This window comes from Capsicum annuum, mitochondrion, assembly GCF_002878395.1.
Source record: "Capsicum annuum cultivar Jeju mitochondrion, complete genome".
NCBI classification, from domain to species: domain Eukaryota; kingdom Viridiplantae; phylum Streptophyta; class Magnoliopsida; order Solanales; family Solanaceae; genus Capsicum; species Capsicum annuum.
In genome coordinates, this window is record NC_024624.1 from 42,501 (window position 1) to 60,000 (window position 17,500).

The 17,500-nt window shown below is 43.3% G+C and overlaps 8 protein-coding genes across 8 annotated transcripts in view; 5 read left to right on the forward strand and 3 right to left on the reverse strand.

Annotated features, from left to right (window-relative positions):
* Positions 1-1,435, reverse strand: part of orf675 (hypothetical protein) — a 2,028-nt gene extending 593 nt beyond the window's left edge. Inside the window, exon 1 of the mRNA in view lies at positions 1-1,435. This exon is cut by the window's left edge and continues 593 nt beyond it. Coding sequence (YP_009049650.1) covers positions 1-1,435 — 1,435 coding nt within the window.
* Positions 1,436-1,580: 145 nt separating this feature from the next.
* orf337 (hypothetical protein) lies at positions 1,581-2,594 on the reverse strand. Its single transcript has one exon. It carries the CDS (start codon positions 2,592-2,594, stop codon positions 1,581-1,583), a length of 1,014 nt encoding a protein of 337 aa, YP_009049651.1.
* Positions 2,595-4,896: 2,302 nt separating this feature from the next.
* Positions 4,897-6,528, reverse strand: orf543 (hypothetical protein). The gene has a single exon. The coding sequence runs from the start codon at positions 6,526-6,528 to the stop codon at positions 4,897-4,899; it is 1,632 nt and encodes a 543-aa protein (YP_009049652.1).
* Positions 6,529-7,762: 1,234 nt separating this feature from the next.
* Positions 7,763-8,089, forward strand: orf108a (hypothetical protein). Its single transcript has one exon. It carries the CDS (start codon positions 7,763-7,765, stop codon positions 8,087-8,089), a length of 327 nt encoding a protein of 108 aa, YP_009049653.1.
* A 2,607-nt stretch (positions 8,090-10,696) lies between these two features.
* orf102a (hypothetical protein) lies at positions 10,697-11,005 on the forward strand. The gene has a single exon. It carries the CDS (start codon positions 10,697-10,699, stop codon positions 11,003-11,005), a length of 309 nt encoding a protein of 102 aa, YP_009049654.1.
* Positions 11,006-11,016: 11 nt separating this feature from the next.
* On the forward strand, positions 11,017-11,355 carry orf112a (hypothetical protein). Its single transcript has one exon. It carries the CDS (start codon positions 11,017-11,019, stop codon positions 11,353-11,355), a length of 339 nt encoding a protein of 112 aa, YP_009049655.1.
* Positions 11,356-16,140: 4,785 nt separating this feature from the next.
* On the forward strand, positions 16,141-16,446 carry orf101a (hypothetical protein). The gene has a single exon. The coding sequence runs from the start codon at positions 16,141-16,143 to the stop codon at positions 16,444-16,446; it is 306 nt and encodes a 101-aa protein (YP_009049656.1).
* A 280-nt stretch (positions 16,447-16,726) lies between these two features.
* On the forward strand, positions 16,727-17,035 carry orf102b (hypothetical protein). The gene has a single exon. It carries the CDS (start codon positions 16,727-16,729, stop codon positions 17,033-17,035), a length of 309 nt encoding a protein of 102 aa, YP_009049657.1.
* Positions 17,036-17,500: the final 465 nt, after the last annotated feature.

Consider the following 17,500-nt stretch of genomic DNA (forward strand, 5'->3'; position numbering starts at 1 on the left):
ATAAATGACTTGTTTTTGGTAATAGATGAACATTACCGTATGTAAATTCGGGTGCATGATAGACATCGGTACTCCAGTGCATTTCTCCGTCTGAATCAGAATAAATATGTTTTCGAACCTTCTCTTTAAAATTCAAAGTGGATATTCCTGCGCGAATCTCAGCAATTACTTGTTCTGATTCTACATATTGATCGTTTTGAACTAAAAGCAAACTTTTGGGTGGAATATTCACATTATGTAGAATATCTTCACTCTCAATAGTTACATACAAGTCTATAGAACATAGAAAGGCGGGATGCCCATGACGTGTACGTGTCGGATGAACCAAATCCTCATTGAATTTGATTTTTCCATTAGATGGGGCTCGCACATGTTCTGCAGTACCCCCCGTGAATACTCCTCCGGTATGAAAAGTTCTTAATGTTAATTGAGTACCCGGTTCTCCAATCGATTGACCTGCAATAATACCTACAGCTTCCCCCAACTCAACCAGGTCGCCATGAGTAGGACTCCGGCCATAACATAATCGACAAATCCAAGATGTACTCCTACAAGTAAAGGGAGTTCGAATAGAGATTGGTTGTGCCCGAAAGGTTATGAATCGATTTACAAGTCCAATGCCAATGTCTTGATTTCTAGTGGCAATACATCGCGAACCCATGTATATATCATCTGCTAATACACGGCCAATTAATGTTTGACTAAAAATCCTTTCCGGCATCATCCCATTCCGAGGACTCACAGAAATACCCCGGGCGGTGCCACAATCCGTTCGACGGACAACAATGTGTTGAACTACTTCAACAAGTCTGCGAGTGAGATATCCAGCGTCTGATGTTCGTACAGCAGTATCCACAACTCCTTTACGGGCTCCGTAGCAAGAAATGATGTATTCTGTTAAAGAGAGTCCTTCGCGCAAATTGCTTTGAATAGGTAAATCAATCATTTGTCCTTGAGGATCCGACATTAATCCTCTCATACCTACTAATTGATGTACCTGAGATGCATTTCCTCTAGCTCCCGAGAAAGACATTATATGAACTGGATTAAAAGGGTCAGTCATCCTAAAATTCGGATTCATTTCTTGTCGCAAATATTCACTTGTAGCATACCATATTTCAATGGATTGACGTAATTTTTCTACCGCGTGTACATTCCCATAATGATGGTGTTTTTCCAAAATCAAACTTTGTTGTTCAGCATCTTGAACGAGCCATCCCTTAGAAGGTATTGTTAAAAGGTCATCAATTCCTAATGAAATGGATGTAGCAGTAGCTTGTTGGAACCCCAGAGTTTTTACTTGATCCAGGATATGTGATGTATATGCCATTCCGAAGTGCTCTATTAATCTACTAATAAGTCGTTTCATGGCAGTTCCGTCTATCGCTTTATTGTGAAAGACCAGATTGGCCCGTTCTGCCATAAGTACCTCCATATTCCGCTGAGTAGGATTCGACAATGGGTTTGAGTCGGTGATTGTAAAACTTCCTTTTATCGATCTTGATTCGCGTATAAATTCCGGAACTATGTACCTAGCTGAACCGGAGAGCCCCGAAGTCCCACGGTATCATAGAATTGCGTTAGGTACCATATGAATAGGCTCGAGAAAACCCCTGTATAGCTTCTTCGATTTCTCGATAAAGAGCAATATGACCAACAGTGGTTCGAATGTATATAAAAAGGATTTGTTTTTTTAGACTTCTTACTATTAGATAGTGTCCATAAATCTCATAAAAAGTACCTAAAGATTCATAGTGAACTTCGATGGGAGTTTCTCTTGAAGCAATAACGCGTTGATCTAGTCGCCACCGGAGCCACAAAGGACTATCTAAATTGATTCGTTTCTGCCGATAAGCCCCAATTGCATCATAGGAATTCGAAAAAAAGGGTTCTTTCGTATACTTATAGTAACTATTGTCACTTCTTTTTTGATTTTGATAGTTTCTGCGATTACATGGATTATATCTATTTACACAAATACCTCGATGATTTCCGCTCGTTAATACATAGAGTCCAATAAGCATATCTTGCGTTGGTACGGAAATGGGATCCCCAATAGCCGGAGACAAAAGATTCATATGAGAAAACATAAGTAAACGGGCCTCTACTTGAGCCTCCAAGGATAAAGGTACATGAACAGCCATTTGATCTCCATCAAAATCGGCATTGAATCCCTTGCAAACTAATGGATGTAAACAAATAGCGCGCCCCTCCACTAAAACGGGCTGGAATGCCTGTATGCCTAATCTATGCAGAGTGGGTGCTCTATTCAGCAATACAGGATGTCCCTGCATAACTTCTTGAAGGATTTCCCATACAATCGGCTCTTTTTCTCGAATTTGACTCTTAGCAACTCCTATGTTCGAAGCAAGATGTTGTCTAATTAGACCACGAATTACAAATGTCTGGAAAAGTTCTATTGCTATTTCACGAGGCAATCCACATCGATGTAATGAAAGTGAAGGACCCACGACAATGACAGAACGTCCTGAATAATCAACTCGTTTGCCAAGCAGAGTCTCACGAAATCTTCCCTCTTTGCCTTCAATTACATCAGAAAACGACTTGTAAACTTTATTATGACCGTCCCTCATTGGTTGTCCCCGGATTCCATTATCAAGAAGTGAGAGCTTCCAAAAGCAATGTTCATAAGAAAAGCAAAAAAGCTCTTTATCATCAAACTGACTCTCATTTTTGTTTAATCCTTCTTCGGGAGCACTTGGAATCAAATGAATTCGGACAAAGAAAGTGCGGAGTCACTAGTCCCGCTAACGTGATAATCGGGTTATGTTGGGCTATTCTCTAGTCACATCTGGGAAGACTCTCACGTCTACATCATAACACCAAGACGGATTGTATGAAGAGATTGATTTTCATTTTCGGATCGCCGCTCAAAAATAGGTGGAGTTCGCCCCTTGAAGGATAGTTAAGTGTTGCAATAGGGGGTTGTTTAGCGAACGGGAAGCAGTCTCCATACCAACATAGAAGGCTTTGCAGCTATCCAGAACCAGAAGAGAGCCTTACTCTATGGAGGTGCTAACGCTTTACTAATATAATATAATGAAAAAGTAAAAGCTCTTCTTCTGTTCTACGAATCTAACTAATCTATACTACTAACTATAATCAGACTAGGTCTTCTAGAGTGAACTAGCATAGCGGAGTGAGATATATCGAAGAATGAACTTAGCCTTCAACCACAAATGGGGTCCTTTAGGCAGCCGATTGCCCCTTTGCTTCCACTGACTTACGTCGTGAAAACCCGTCAATGAAATAATGAAATGAAGAGAAGGGCTTTTCCCATCCTATGAGCCCTGCGAGCTCACGAGTCGTCAGTCACTCGGAGGATTTTATCGACCGGAACGCAGCGATGAAAGGCAAAGACTAGTATTTAGCATATAGCTAAGAGAAGACGGGGCTGTCTCTGTTACAATCGTTTATAGTCCTTGTCCTGAAAGCTTAGTGAGGAAAATCCTCGACAGAGAGGAAGTTTTTCTTTTAATGTTTTAATGAGAGTGACCTTTCAAAGAGACTTTTCCCTTCTTAAAGGGATGGCTCACTCTCCTTTAAAGGTGTCCCTGCTGCACTCTAAGGATGGCATATGATTAACTAGCGCAGGAGAGAGAGTTTGGCATTTCCTCGCTCAATCTCATATCAGTCAGTCGTCTTACTGTTGTCGAATAAGCTCTTAGGCAGCTGTGTGGGAAAGCGAGTAGAGGAGACCCCACCCCATTCTGTTACCCTTTAGGGGAAAGAATCATTGTTCCCCCAGCGGAAGACTCACCAACAAAATCCGTCGTCTTGCCTGTCTCTTTCTGCAATGAGTTTAGTGCCGAGATTGCCTACTCATCCATTAAACTTTACTGTTCCGTACTAAATTCCTTTGTTCACCAATCAACTGAAGAACCAATTAGTTGTAGCAGCACCTGCGACTGAAAAAGTAGCCCCGGAAAACATTCAAAAGAAGAGGTCTAGGGCTGGTTCCGGAAAGGGATCGAAGAGAATGTAGTTCATTCAAGGCTCAGACAGAATTAGTTAGAAGCACCTCTTTCTATTGATATTGACTTGATGTGATGCTCTCTTCTCTCGCCCGTAAACCATAGGAAACATCCGCAGCAGACATCTTCAAAAAAGCTGGTTGGAGTTTGGGCAGTTGGTCGGAAAGTACCTAGTTCAGTGACGCCTATTGCCTTCGTCTTATTCAAACGTTATTGGCAGAATGCCTTCAATCTAGTCTTGAAGCAAGGAACCAATCGTCATGCTTAACATACACGTTTTGTAGAACTTATGCCCCTCCTCTCTTTAAGTAGAATCAGGCTGAGCGATCTACTATGAAGATACAATAGGAAGGAAGATACAAATATAGAAGAGAGAGTCTCGCATCCCAAGTGGAACACAGAATTCATGCTCAACACAACCTAATTGGTGAGCGGATGACCTCCTTAGTTATTAGCAGCCAAACCCACTTTATTACGATTTTCCATTTTTTATACATAGTAAAAAAGAGGTCCTCAGGTCAACTCGCTTAAAAAAAGTCGATATTCAGTTGCTGTTCCGTAAGCCCTATTCACTCCGTCATGATACGAGGAATGAATCTCAGCAGGGGCCCATCAGCCCCATCTTTGAAAAGAGAAGAAAGATATGCAGCTTGCTTGCGGCTTTTAAAGGGATCTTTCCTTCCTTCTCTACCTACTTCTCAATACCCTCTGCCCCTTGGAAAAGAGCCCGAGGCACCTCTTTACTGATAAAAAGAATAGATAGAAAGAATGGGTTGGCTTAATACATGATTTGAACCACTAGCATCTACTTTCGAACCATTCGCCTCTACTCTTTGTTGTGAAGCTCATTCCCCGATCCCTACATCAAATGAGTCTGTTCTACGCTTTTAGGGTCGAAAGACTAAACCAAGACAAGTGAGCTAATGATGTCTCCTTCATCTGAAGATGAAAGCAGAATCTGAAATACATTGAGATCGCCGAAAAAGACACACAAAACTAGGAGAAGGAAGCAGCACCCTTTATAACCGCCATATATCCATCGATTAAACTGGATTACTGTATCAGGATCTAACAAATACCTTGGCGTAGTCGTCAAATCCCAACCAGCTCCCATATCATAACACTTCCAGATTAGGCCGAACTTGATCATATCCAGATCTTTAGTTGACCTTCTCCAAGTTGTGCTACACATAGGAACATCCATAAGTTGATCTAAGGATACATCCTCAGACAACGCAACCGTATAATACCAGGAACACCATTTGAGCCACATTTTAACCCAATTGTGGATTACAGTGTGCTCTAAGATATCCCTTTCTTTATCGAACACCATCTCTTCAGGGAAGAGACGTATCTCCTTAGGTTTTAATTCCTTTCGGAGAAAATCCACTATCTTCCCCTTCAGATAAGGATTGAGAGGCTTCCCTCTTCCAATCCAATATTCTAGAGGTAGTGGATGTGACCGGTTTGGCTTTTGTGCAGCCGCCTTCAATCTTTCCCATCTTTTAGATTGGGTAGAATAAAGACGCGAACGAACTCTAAAACCAGCACCGCCTAATCTTTGTAAAACCGATATTCCTATCGGATACTTATTCGACACAGTGCAGAGTCCAAGAGTTGTCCTACAGGACAATAATAACCTTAAAGATATTGGAGATAAATCAATTTGCATCGATTTAACCCAAAACTTCTTGGCAAACTCAACGGCACCAGTGTCCGATACGATAGACTTAGCATCAGAAATAGTAACGCCGAGCCGATCCAGTAATTTTCTGTACTGCAGGGCCACTTGTTTATCGGTGATTAGGATATCATCACCTAACAAAGCGTAGTCCTTAAATGGACGATTAAGATGCGGGTATGCTTTCTTCGCCGCTAACCACACTATATAGTGATGGGACAACGAAAAGAGAGACCATGATCCGTAGTAACCTAACGGCTGACCACAAAGAAATGCAATCTCATACATTCTTTTAGTGATTGGTTTCCCAACCATAAAGGTGTTGAGACCCAAAGAGCTGTTGACTATTGAAGATGCAAATGTAGACCCAAACATACAAGACATAAGGGAATACATAACACTCAATGGCCAACGGTCCGTTGCCGATTTCAAGTCAAAGGAATAACATTCATTCTTCTTTCCTCTTCTCAATTTCAGCAAGGGACGCTCTTGGTCGAAAGTCCCATCCGTTGAAATACGAGATAGAACTTCCATTGCCCACTTATGGACAGGAAACAGAAGTCGCTGTTTTACATAATTGCAAATAGCGAACAACCGTCTCTTACCACCTCCCTGAATGGTCTGACTCAACCTACCTGTTACCAATGGCACATTTCTATATGGATATAAATAACCATCAAAATGTGGCCCTACGGCTCTCTCAAAATATTCAAGAGACTCATTGGCAAACAGAAGGAAGCAGCACCCAACTCGATGAATCTGAAGCAGCAGATCTGCAAGACTCGGTCCTTCTTTCTTCTTTCTCAGTTTAAAGAGAGGAGAGGAAGGGAGAAGCGAACGGTTTTTGATCATTTTATTGACGAGATTTTCAATGAAAGCTGAGATGGGGTAAGTGTGAAGAGTCAACTATTGCCCTACTTTTATTATTTCTTAGAAGAATGGCCCCGGTATACTCCTAAAAAGGCGATTCTCGCTCTACTGAATCGAAAGAATGACTCCCGCGTTTGGAACAGATAAGTTCGATACAGATAACAAAGAATAGAAATTGGAGAGCAGGTGCCTTTCCCTAGTGGAAGCCCTCCCAGCCCAAAGGAAAATGCCCAGATTATTTGAAAAAAAAAAAAGATGCGTCAGTCACGCATCCTAATTGGTGAGCTTATGCCGGCCATAGTTCCTTCCCTGCTCTTAGTTTGCTTTAAAGGCACCATTTTCGCGAGTAAAAAGAACATGTGGTTAACTGAATGGATCACAGGTTGCTGCTCCACAGTCTGAGTTCCTTGGTTCGCCCTTCCAGGCTTGGCTCCAGTCTCTACGGGCTCAGCAGCAGCTTCTTGGGATGGGCCACCAGCTTGAGGCTGTTCCTGATGCTGGACTTCAGCAATGGTAGCCACTGCTTCTTCAGTCTGAGAATCCGCCTCTTTGTCGCTTGCGGCCTGGGCGGCTCGGTTCGGCCGAGCCTGTGGGCGTGGTGTTTTGTCCGTAGTTGGATCGGCAAATCGATTGGCGATTTGCCTTGCTTGGCTTACTTGCTTGATTGAAAGAGTTTTCCCGTTGGACAGCTACTATGAATAAATGGATTGCCTCTATTGAACCTAGCCTTACTAAATATCCTAAGAAAAAAAGCCAGCTGCTGCAAGTGTGCTTGAGAATGAGTTCACGCTCTTCTTGTTACAGTAAGTGCTGCAATTGAATCAGCTCTTGATGCAATAGAATAGGAGTTCTTGGTGTAAGCGTAACCGCAGTTGACTAAATATCCGCCGTGGTTGAATCACAAGGAAGAAAGAGGGTAGCGTAGGGTAGAGTAGATTCGACGGTATGCCACAAGGTTATCCGAGTTCACAGGTGTCCTTGCTTTCCCTTAATAGTCCGAGGGGAACAGAACTCCCTTGAGATAGGAAAAATAAAGAGTGAGGTAGTGGACAACTAAGAAAGATTATCTTTTCAAGGCTAGAAGTGCTATAAAGGAAAGTAGGTAGAAGAAGGAGACAAGAACTATCTTGCTATACCTGAATCAGTTTGACTCAATGCTTGCACTTGGATCTTTCTCCCCAGCTTCTTTCTACGATTCTAGTCAAGCCCTGCTAGTATGCCTCGAGAGCCTGAGCTACTATTTTCTTTTCCTTACCCATATATCACAGTTAGTACCCTCAAAGCCATTGCCTTTCAAGTAGAGCGTCTTTTCAAGTCAGTCTTGTCCCGCCTGCTCGTTAGCAAGTGCCTCGGGCCCTGCCTCTCTTTTCCAACAATCTCAGCCGAGTGCTTCGTTCCTCTCCTTTTAGGCGAGCTACTTCGTTCCAGCCTTTCTCTTTCTATTTTGAAACACTTTCGGCTTGAACTCTATTCGTTTGAGCTCGCAACCCTTCTCGACCTGTCTTTTCAGACTCATTCCCTTTCTCTTTTGAAACAATCTTAGTTCAAGCACTGGTCGACAGACTGATCTCCAACTAGATTTCCGGAATGCACTCCGTCACAGGGAAGCGCAGGTTCGAGCCCAGCTCGTGAAAAGGCCTTTGCTATTAAAGGAGAATGAGCTTTCTCTATCTCCGCAACTCTAATTGTAACATGATCTGGGGAAGCTGTTCAGTAAGGAAAGATCGTATCCGCGTAGAGCAGCTAGGGCTAGAGCAGCAATCTTATTACTTCCGGCTGACTGAAAGGGAGAATAAGACTCTTTATTTGCCTTAGTTTGCGAAAGACCCCCGGAAATACAAAGAAGAGTAAGAATACAGTTTCTAACAAGTATAAATCTCCAGATTCAGCGAATGGAGCAAGAGCAGGTTTCTCAGCTGGAAGTCATGTCCCCGGCTAGCGGAGAAATGGAACTATCCTTGCGACTTCTTCCCTAGATTCATTCCTTCCTTAAGGGAAGTTCTCATTCGAGGATTTGAGAGGATTCTCATCCGGCTCTTAATCAGCGAAAGAAGGAGTACAAGAGGTCTCACCCGGCGGACCAGTAAACACTTTACCTACGCGACAGTCAAATGAGCATTATACTGAGTCATTGGAAATCGAAGTAAGGGAATTGGAGACTTCCCCAATCGGAGAGAAGAGGAGTGACCTAACCACTTAGGAAGAATCGAAACCATAGAAAACGTTCCAGCTTCGCCGTCCTTACCTTCAATCCAATCTGATTCTGATTCCGCGGAAAGTCTTTCAAGTTCGGATACGATCACCCAATATAACCCTCCTTAACTGCCCTAGCTTCTTGCCCATCGGGCATGGTGGCACATCCTTCTTGATTGGGCATCTTTCAGAGAGGAAACTGCATATGAATCAGGCACACTCTAACCCCTGAACTTCCCTCCTAGAGGCGGGTGCTTTACTTCCTGCTCTTTGTCCATTCGGAGAATAAGGTCTGAAAGGACAACTCTTAATAAGATTAGATGCTCGACCCAAACTATTAAATATCTCCTGATTCTCTTAAGGCCACAAATCACGAAAAGTCGGGCAAGAGCGCTATCAAAGACTGTTTCCCTGGAAGAAGAGCTGGGCAAAGACTAAGGGAATATCTTTTCATCGCTATAAGGCAGATGAAGTTCGACATCAATAAAGAGAAAGACTTTCTTCTAAAATGCGTCATCCCATCTTTCATGCTTCTGGTTCCGTGGAAGGTGAAAGGGCCAGGGACAGAACTCCGGGCACATAACTCCTGGGGGAGCACTCTCCAGGGACATAACAGCATTCTGTCACCGCGAGCTTAGGGCATTGGATTAGGATTCCCCCACCTCATAAAACATCATTTGATGCTTCTGACACATATGATATGAAAGAAGATGAGTCTTTATTCGCCTTATCAGGCATAGTTTCTTTTCAAGAAAGAGGCAGAGGATATGAGCTTGACACCGCAGCTAGGCGTGGTTCCGCAGACTGTATACGTGGTAGGGCCCGCTTCAGAAAGTAGGTTTCCAAGCCCGCAGATTCAAGAGTGAAGTTAGAGGCTGACTAGTGAAACAGGAAATTCAAATGAAAGAAGGTTCTTTCACCTTATATTGATTCTTTGTTCCTGCTTCAACTCATAGATGACTGCCCGAGGATCACTCACTCTACTATAAGACCACTAAGAGGGATTAGATTACCAACCCCTCTTTCTAACTAGAACTTCAGAACAGCTACGCTTGTCGCCCGCTAAAGCAATTGTCGCAGCTCCAGCTGAAGCAATTGTAACTGCTCCGGTGGATCAGAGCTACTCGAAAACCGTGATAGGTGCTTGAGATCAGAACTGCTTACAGCAGCCTTGACCTGGTCCAATGGAAAGGGAAAGCGGAAAGATTGAGCATAAAAAAAAAAAATCTAGAGAATGAGCTATTACGTGCAAACAATGGAAATTCAATAATAAGAGTCTGATCTTCTCGCTTAAGAATATGCGATTCCTCCGGAGTGAAGTTGTTGGGGGGAAGAGAAGATGAGGAAGCTAGTTTAATTGAGGAAGCCACTTTCTTTAATGTATACTAGCTGGTCTACAAAAGCATGACGCATGACGCTTCTCCTTTTTTTAGTCCACTCTCCCGGAGCTGCTTGAAAGCAGATTTCGAAATTACATAGGTGAATGTAGAGATCACCGGTGTCCTTGCTTTCCCTTAATAGTCCGAGGGGAACAGAATGGCAGAAGCGAAGTGAAACTATGAACAGACGACTCGATCCTTGACCTCTGCCTGCTCTACTATGGTGAATTGTGTGAACCGTCTCATCTAAAAAACGTCAGATATCAGAGAGGGAACACTTTGATTTAGTTAATTATGTATTAACAGCTAGTACGTCGTTGCTGAGTTAGAATACCCCAAACAGTGTCATTTGAACACTTGGTTAAAAAAGAATTTTGAAGAAAGTCAAGCGCACCAAGTGCGTGTGATAACTAGAAATTCACAATTCTAAAGAGTCTCGAGTTTCCCATAGAAAGCATGTGGCTCAACAGTTTCAAGATTTAGGCAGAGTTTTGGTTATGTCTATCTTATCCACCATATATAACAATTCACTTTGTCCAACACCCAGGAGCAACGCTTAACTTGCAGTTCATGACACAATGGAGCATCTTAGACAAGATGAAATTGAGGATTTGTCATTGTCCCCTCCAGCTGTTGGCTCCATGCAGATTGCTGGAAGCAATGGCTTTGGCCATAACATAGAGTTCATGTCTCAAGCTTACCTCAGAAACAGAAGCTCTGAAATTGATATAGAGGTAGAGGATGATACATCAATTGCTGATAAAGATCAACCCCTCCCCATATTTCGAAAGGTAATTTTTTCTCTAACCAATCTTTCATTTCTCAGAAATGTTTCAAAGAATCAAATTGTTGATATATGTTTCAGAGTTTTGGCTTCTGCCATTTAAATGGTCTTTGAATGCAGTTCGCGGATGTTGAGTACAAGGTGAAGATTAGCCAAGCTTCCTCCAACAATCCTGTCAAGGCAGTTGTATCAAAGGTAGCTTCCCAGTTTGAGCATGACAATTACAAGCAGATACTCAAGGTTCGAAGAAGGAAGGGTGAAATTCTTGCCTTAATGGGGCCTTCTGGCAGTGGGAAAACAACCCTGTTAAAGATATTGGGAGGAAGATTGCAAGAAAATGTCAGAGGAACTGTCACATACAATGACATCCCATATAATACAGCTATCAATAGGAGGTATATTACCTATCCATCAATAATTCTTTTTCCTTCTCTCTTTCTATTGCGAATCTAAAAAAGTCTTTCTTTCAATGTACATGATTTTGTATTAACTTCCATACCGAATTGAGCAATGTTGTGCTAGGTGGGTTTCGTGACACAAGATGATGTGCTTTTTCCACAATTGACTGTAGAGGAAGCCTTCGTTTTTGCTGCATTCTTAAGACTTCCAAGCAAGATGAGTCGACGTCAGAAGTATGAAAGAGCTGAAGTGATTATTAAAGAATTAGGCCTGGAAAGGTATGTGAGCTACCTTTCCATGAACTTCCTTCTCGCCCTTGATTACAAAGCACCACAATCTAAAACTGTCAAAAGAAATTGAACATGATTGTTGCAACTGTTCATTCCAACATTTCACAATCATAGATGTCGTCACACGAGAATAGGTGGAGGACTTATTAAAGGCATATCTGGGGGAGAGAGAAAAAGAACTAGCATAGGGTATGAAATCCTTGTTGATCCTTCTCTCCTCTTGCTCGACGAACCAACTTCAGGCCTTGATTCGTCCTCCGCAAGGAAGGAACGAGTCGGTTCCCCTTTCCGTCTTTCGGTAGCATAAAGAAAATAGATTCAAATTGACACCAAAAGAGTGAGAAAAAGGGGGCAAGTGTACATTAGGCCATGTGCAACAAACAAAGTACAAGGATAGCACCGTACCCTCATAGTCCTCAATCTTTGGCACATCTGGATCGGCGGAAACTCACTCGGTCTGCGCGTCTACCGGGGCACCATACTGACTTTTCTATTTATGATAGTTGGAGTGCACTCCACTTCATAAAGAGTGAATAGAATTCACTCTATACCCATATCCCTGGAACAACTGTAAAATAAACTCCATCTTAGTCTACCCGACTTTGACTTTGACTTGAAAGAGTAAGTTTTCGCCTCTGTTGTTGAAAAGTCAGGACCCGTTGGGGAATCTATTCTAGACCCGCCTGCCGGCCCTAAATCTATCTTACTCTTCCTTGGTCTCTTCCACGGATCGGTGGATATGAAATAGAATGAATTCAAGGACAAAGTCGCCGGTATACTGTGATCCAGACCCAGGAAGGGCCAGACATGAATCGGAAAGAGTAACTTTCCTCATAGGAGAAAGGGTGCGCGCTAAAGCTAGAGCAGCTCTTTTTCGCGATATAGGTGTAATTTCATTAATTCAGTACTTAATCCCTCGTCAAACGAATAAAAAAAAAGAAGGTTGGCTTTTCGCCGTGCTCCTTTTTTTCAGTTATAGGGCGGAGAGAGGGAGGCAACTGAAACTTTTAGAGTCGAGTTTACGCTCTTTCCTCCTCTTTCGATAAGCTTTTCATAGCCGTAGTCGTACTCAAGTACCCTTGCAGGGGAATCCACTTCTGAGATGGAGAGAATCCCGGGATGCATATGCTCTTTTCAGGGTTGAAGGAAGAAGTAAGCGCAGCTATTGGACTTCTTTGTGGTATGGCAGCAGTAGCAAAGAAAGAAGCTGCTCACTCTGCTTTACCGAGAAAGGGAGCAGTGAGAAAGGGGCGACTATCATACGGAAATGAAACTAGTAAAGTAAGATGCCGGAACTCTTGCTTTCGTCTTGTCTTTACTCTTCCCCCCATCCTCCCGTCGCCTGTCCGCTCAACTCTGATACCCGAATCTCCTTTTGTTTGAAGTTTATTGGACATGAATGAACCCGAACAGACGTACCCGCTGCTTCTGCTTTCTGCCATATGGGTTCAGTTTCATAATGTTATTACCGGACTCCATTTATTGAATTTGGTCTAGCTATATTACAAGCTTCTGTTTTTACGAGCTAAATCTAATTATAGTAGACAACCTACTTTCTTAATAAAGAGAAGTTGGGGACATAGTAAACCTCCTACTATAAGAGCGATTCCCTGGGACCGGAAGGGGAAAGATTGAATCTTGAAAGACTGAGCCCCCGGCTAGCAAGATCGGGAGGGTTAGTGTCCTCTTAAGAAGGAATACCCAACTTCTGGGGTCAGCTTCGATCACGAGGAGAGAAGAGCGGACCATTGAAAGTCTCAATTCCTATCCGCCCAAGGTAGAGAGTTCGATTTCAAATCCAACGATTTATTGACCTACGAATCTGCTATTACGCAACTCAACCCTTCTCCGCAAACTCTTTCAGTTGTTGGATGCGCAAAACAACCTATTCCCCTTTACGACGACTCGGTGACCTTTGACACGTTACGCCTGGTTGCACGTAATCTTGACTTTCGCCTTTCACTCGTGCAGTTGGACTGACTAGTGACAACAAATTCAACCTTGAGACCGAGCCCTGCCTCTCACCTTTCGGTTCATTGCAAGGAAAGACTAAAAAGAAAAAAGGAAGCTTTCGGCGGACACAAGCCCTCGGGACTTGACACTTGGACACCGGGAAGCTTGCCCCAGGGTCCTTCGTTTGGAACTGCCCTTTTCCTTTCCAAAGTGGAATTCCTCCTTGCTTTCCCCTTTGACCTGTGCCAAACTCCACTTTTGCTGTTGCCAGGTGGAATGATTCATTCAACCTCGGTATCGGCAACCAAGACACCCTTCTCTGTCGAATGAATCTTCAAATCATCATCTTCAAACCACGACTCCGATCACGGTTTCCAGTTGACTTTATCTCAGGTGACAGGGGCAGGAGAACACTTCACAAAATGCGCTTTGACAGCGAGCGAGATCTTTGAAATTCAATCAGAACAGCACTGGGTGGGTAAGATATAGGATTCTTGTCTGAGTCGCGTGGATCACAAAATGGATCTATGATTTCAAGTCCACTCGTTGATTTCGAGAAAACCGAATCAATTGGCTTTCAGCGATGCCTCCAACTCGAGATTTTGATTCATAGAACTGGCCATCAAATGTATATTCATCCATCTATCAGCTGCGTCTTCTTTAGTGAATGAAAGAGGGACTCGTTTCATAGGTAGCAAGGATAGGAAGAAGGGGGAAGGCTGCTGTTGAGGTTTTTATTCCAACTAGCGAGGAAAGGCCTCGTTTTGGTCCTGTAGAATGAATGTGAAAAGCAGAATCCTCAGAATCGTATGATTCAGATACCTGACGAAATGAACAGATAAAAGATCGGGATAGCCGGGATGACCTATTTCAAGATCAGATGATCCACCTCTTTGTCCGCTTGGGAGGGCTAACTCGGATAGGTCAGATACGAGGGAAAGAGCCCATAAAAGAGAGATCGGATGCCCTTTCCGATGCAGTTCACGATGCGGAGCTGCCAACTAGCTAAGCTAGGTAGTTTGTTGTTAGAATATCTATCCTAGTAGGAAGATGGAAAGAATATACTATACACTATAGGAGAGTCAAAGAATAGGCCTGTTGGAACTATATCAAGATTAGAATGACAAGGAATATCCGTATCCGTATATAATAAGTTGGGCTCTATCCTTCCCGCCCACCTCAAACATATCTGGAGGGAAGAATCCGAGGGTAGCCTGATGATTAAGGGACAGGGACACTGTCAACAGGGTATGGTTCTTTTTTATCACCCCGGATGACGCACACTGCTTTAAATAAAGCGCAGTGAATAATGCGCCAGACCGCCTAACCAGTTGAACCGTTCTCTTATAGAACGGGTAAGCCGCAAAAGAATGTTCCTTGCTTCCAGCTATCCTCATGAGTCATTTTTGCTGTAATCTGTCTCTCGATAAGAAGCTTTCTTTTGATCCGGGTTAATCTCGTCTTCTTGAAGAATTACGGATTCCGGGAAAGCGATTCTACTCCAATTGCATTCATCAGTTGGATGAGAGTGAGAATAGAAAGGAAGCCGGGAGGAAGAATGGAGTATAGCATTACCTCTAGAGTACAACCCTACTCCTGCGCCCCTCAATCCCATATCTACTACTTAGTCAAGCCCTTAACTACTTCTATATCTTAGAACAACCCTGCTCTCTGATCGACGTTTTATAGTCTTCATATCTATGGAAAGAGGAAGCTAGGAGAGGATTCTAAACAATTCTATCGAGCCGAACAACAAAAAGAGAAAGATAGAATACCTTTCTTAGCTAGCCTAGCGTGCTATAAACCTACAGGGAACAAGAGCCAGATCGAAGACATTCCTTTCATTCTTTTATACCCCTCTCTTCTTAGTTGCTCCTCTTTCTAGGGATCTAATGGTCGTAGACCACCTTCTTGTGACTATGTTGAAGAATTCTTTCCCCCCTTTGAGTTCTCGAGTGAAAGGGTCCAAGCCATAGGAAAATATCCAGTTTCTCTCGCAACATATGACGTTTATCCTGAAGCAGCATTTCTCGAAGTAGCATTCCGGATGAAACCCTTGCTTGTTTATCCCGACGAGGGTTTATGAATCACTCAAACGAGCCTTTCTAGCCGCATCTGAATCGGCATCCCTATCCATATGTTTATGCGCAGGGGCATCCAAATCCGAATCTGTAGAATCTATTGGGGAATCCCCATCCGCACCCGAATTGGCTAAATCTAGTATAGTGGGTCTTGTTCCGATGCGGGAAAAAATCTTTTTAAAAGGCATCTCGGCGAAAGAGGACTGAGAACCATAAGGCGAGCGCCAAAACGCTAGCACAAACTGCTCCCACAGACACGCATGATAAGGGGGTGTGGGGACAACCAGGCCACCACTTTTACCAGATATGGGTCCGGACGACCCAAGAGCCCGCCACTAGAATCCAACCCTTAAGAGGCTAAGGTCCAAGGGGCTACCGCAGGAAGTAAGCTTCACCTGTAACCTTAAGGAATACAGAAAGTTACCCGGAATTCCTAGCAAGGACTTTGCCTGCTATTCATTCCTAAATCCCTTTCACCCAACACTAGCTAACTCGATGGGACGTCAACAGCGGGAATGCCAAAAGCAAGACCTGGACCTGGTTCACGCAGTCAAGCAGCAAAGACCTCTTTCTCTTCGGGAGCTTTCGTAACGGCTATAAAGAATGCTACGCACCTCGTGAAAGGCTATTGGGATCGATCCCTTCAACCCTCCTTGGCGTGGAAGGTCGCAAGAGAAAAGAAAACTATTCTTCGTCAGCAGCTTTTTCAACCTACCCGAGGTAAGGAAGTAAAGCAACCAATAGCCTTTTACCTACTATGCCTTTCACCGGGTGAGCAAAAAGTAGTTACCTTTAGCCCGGTCTTCCTTATTAATTATTGATAAGGCACAGGGGAAGCATCATCCTTATAAGACTGTTGCTAAACAAAAGAAATTCTTTTTCACATTCAACCATGAGAGGGCAACTTGAGCAATCAAAGCTACGCCCTCTTCCACTGCTGACTATGAACAGTTGACAGCTAATGATTTCGACTTTACTAAGCCAGTTCGGTAAGTTAAGGTCCATGCTTGAAACGAAAAAAAAGAGGAAGGGGAAGGGGTCGCCCAAAGCTGTGGAGATAAGGTGGAAGATAAAAAAGCTATATTTAGAATAATAAAGAGAATGCATCATGGTGGAGCTACCTCCATCAGGATAAAGGGGATTCCCCCCTTTTCTGTAGGAAGATGGAGTGCACAACGCTTAGTAGATAATGGATCTACTTGTAACATCCAAATGTTAATGGGTTGTTATTTCTGGTCGAAAAGAATGATACCATTGATAACTTCCCTATTTGATTTGTTGCAGGGTGTTTGGACTGCTTCCTTCCTATTGATGCTAAATGGAGCATTGGTAAGGGTGATGTGTAAAAGGATATTGATAGGATGGTGTAAGAACGACATTTGCCGTCTTATCCTTGTCTTTATACACTAACATTTTACCACAATCTCCGATCCTTCATTGGAGAGATCCGTAGCCGGACCACTCTTCATAGACAGGATTCCTGGTTGGAACCCAGGCGCCCCCCACCGAGACCGATTCGTTCGATCCGACAGGGTGAGCGAGGATCAATCGACTGAGTTCTTCCCCAATTAGCCCTAATTGGAGCAGAGGCGAAAACCTCCGGATCCTATATCGATCTCCTCCGGCGTGGTCCTTTAGAAGGGACCATTAGGTTGTTATCTCTGGTGTCATTACCATTGATAACTTCCCTTTCTTTGTTCCAATTACCGGGGATTGCTTCTTACGAAGAGGGCCAATATGTGACTATGAGGGAGAAGAATCTGCAATCTGTATTTAGTTTGTATATTCTTTTTCTTATGTTAGATAAAATGTTATTCTTTTTATAAGTCTAACAGCAACATTTGCCTTCTTTCTCAAGAGACCTCCGAAAGGAGG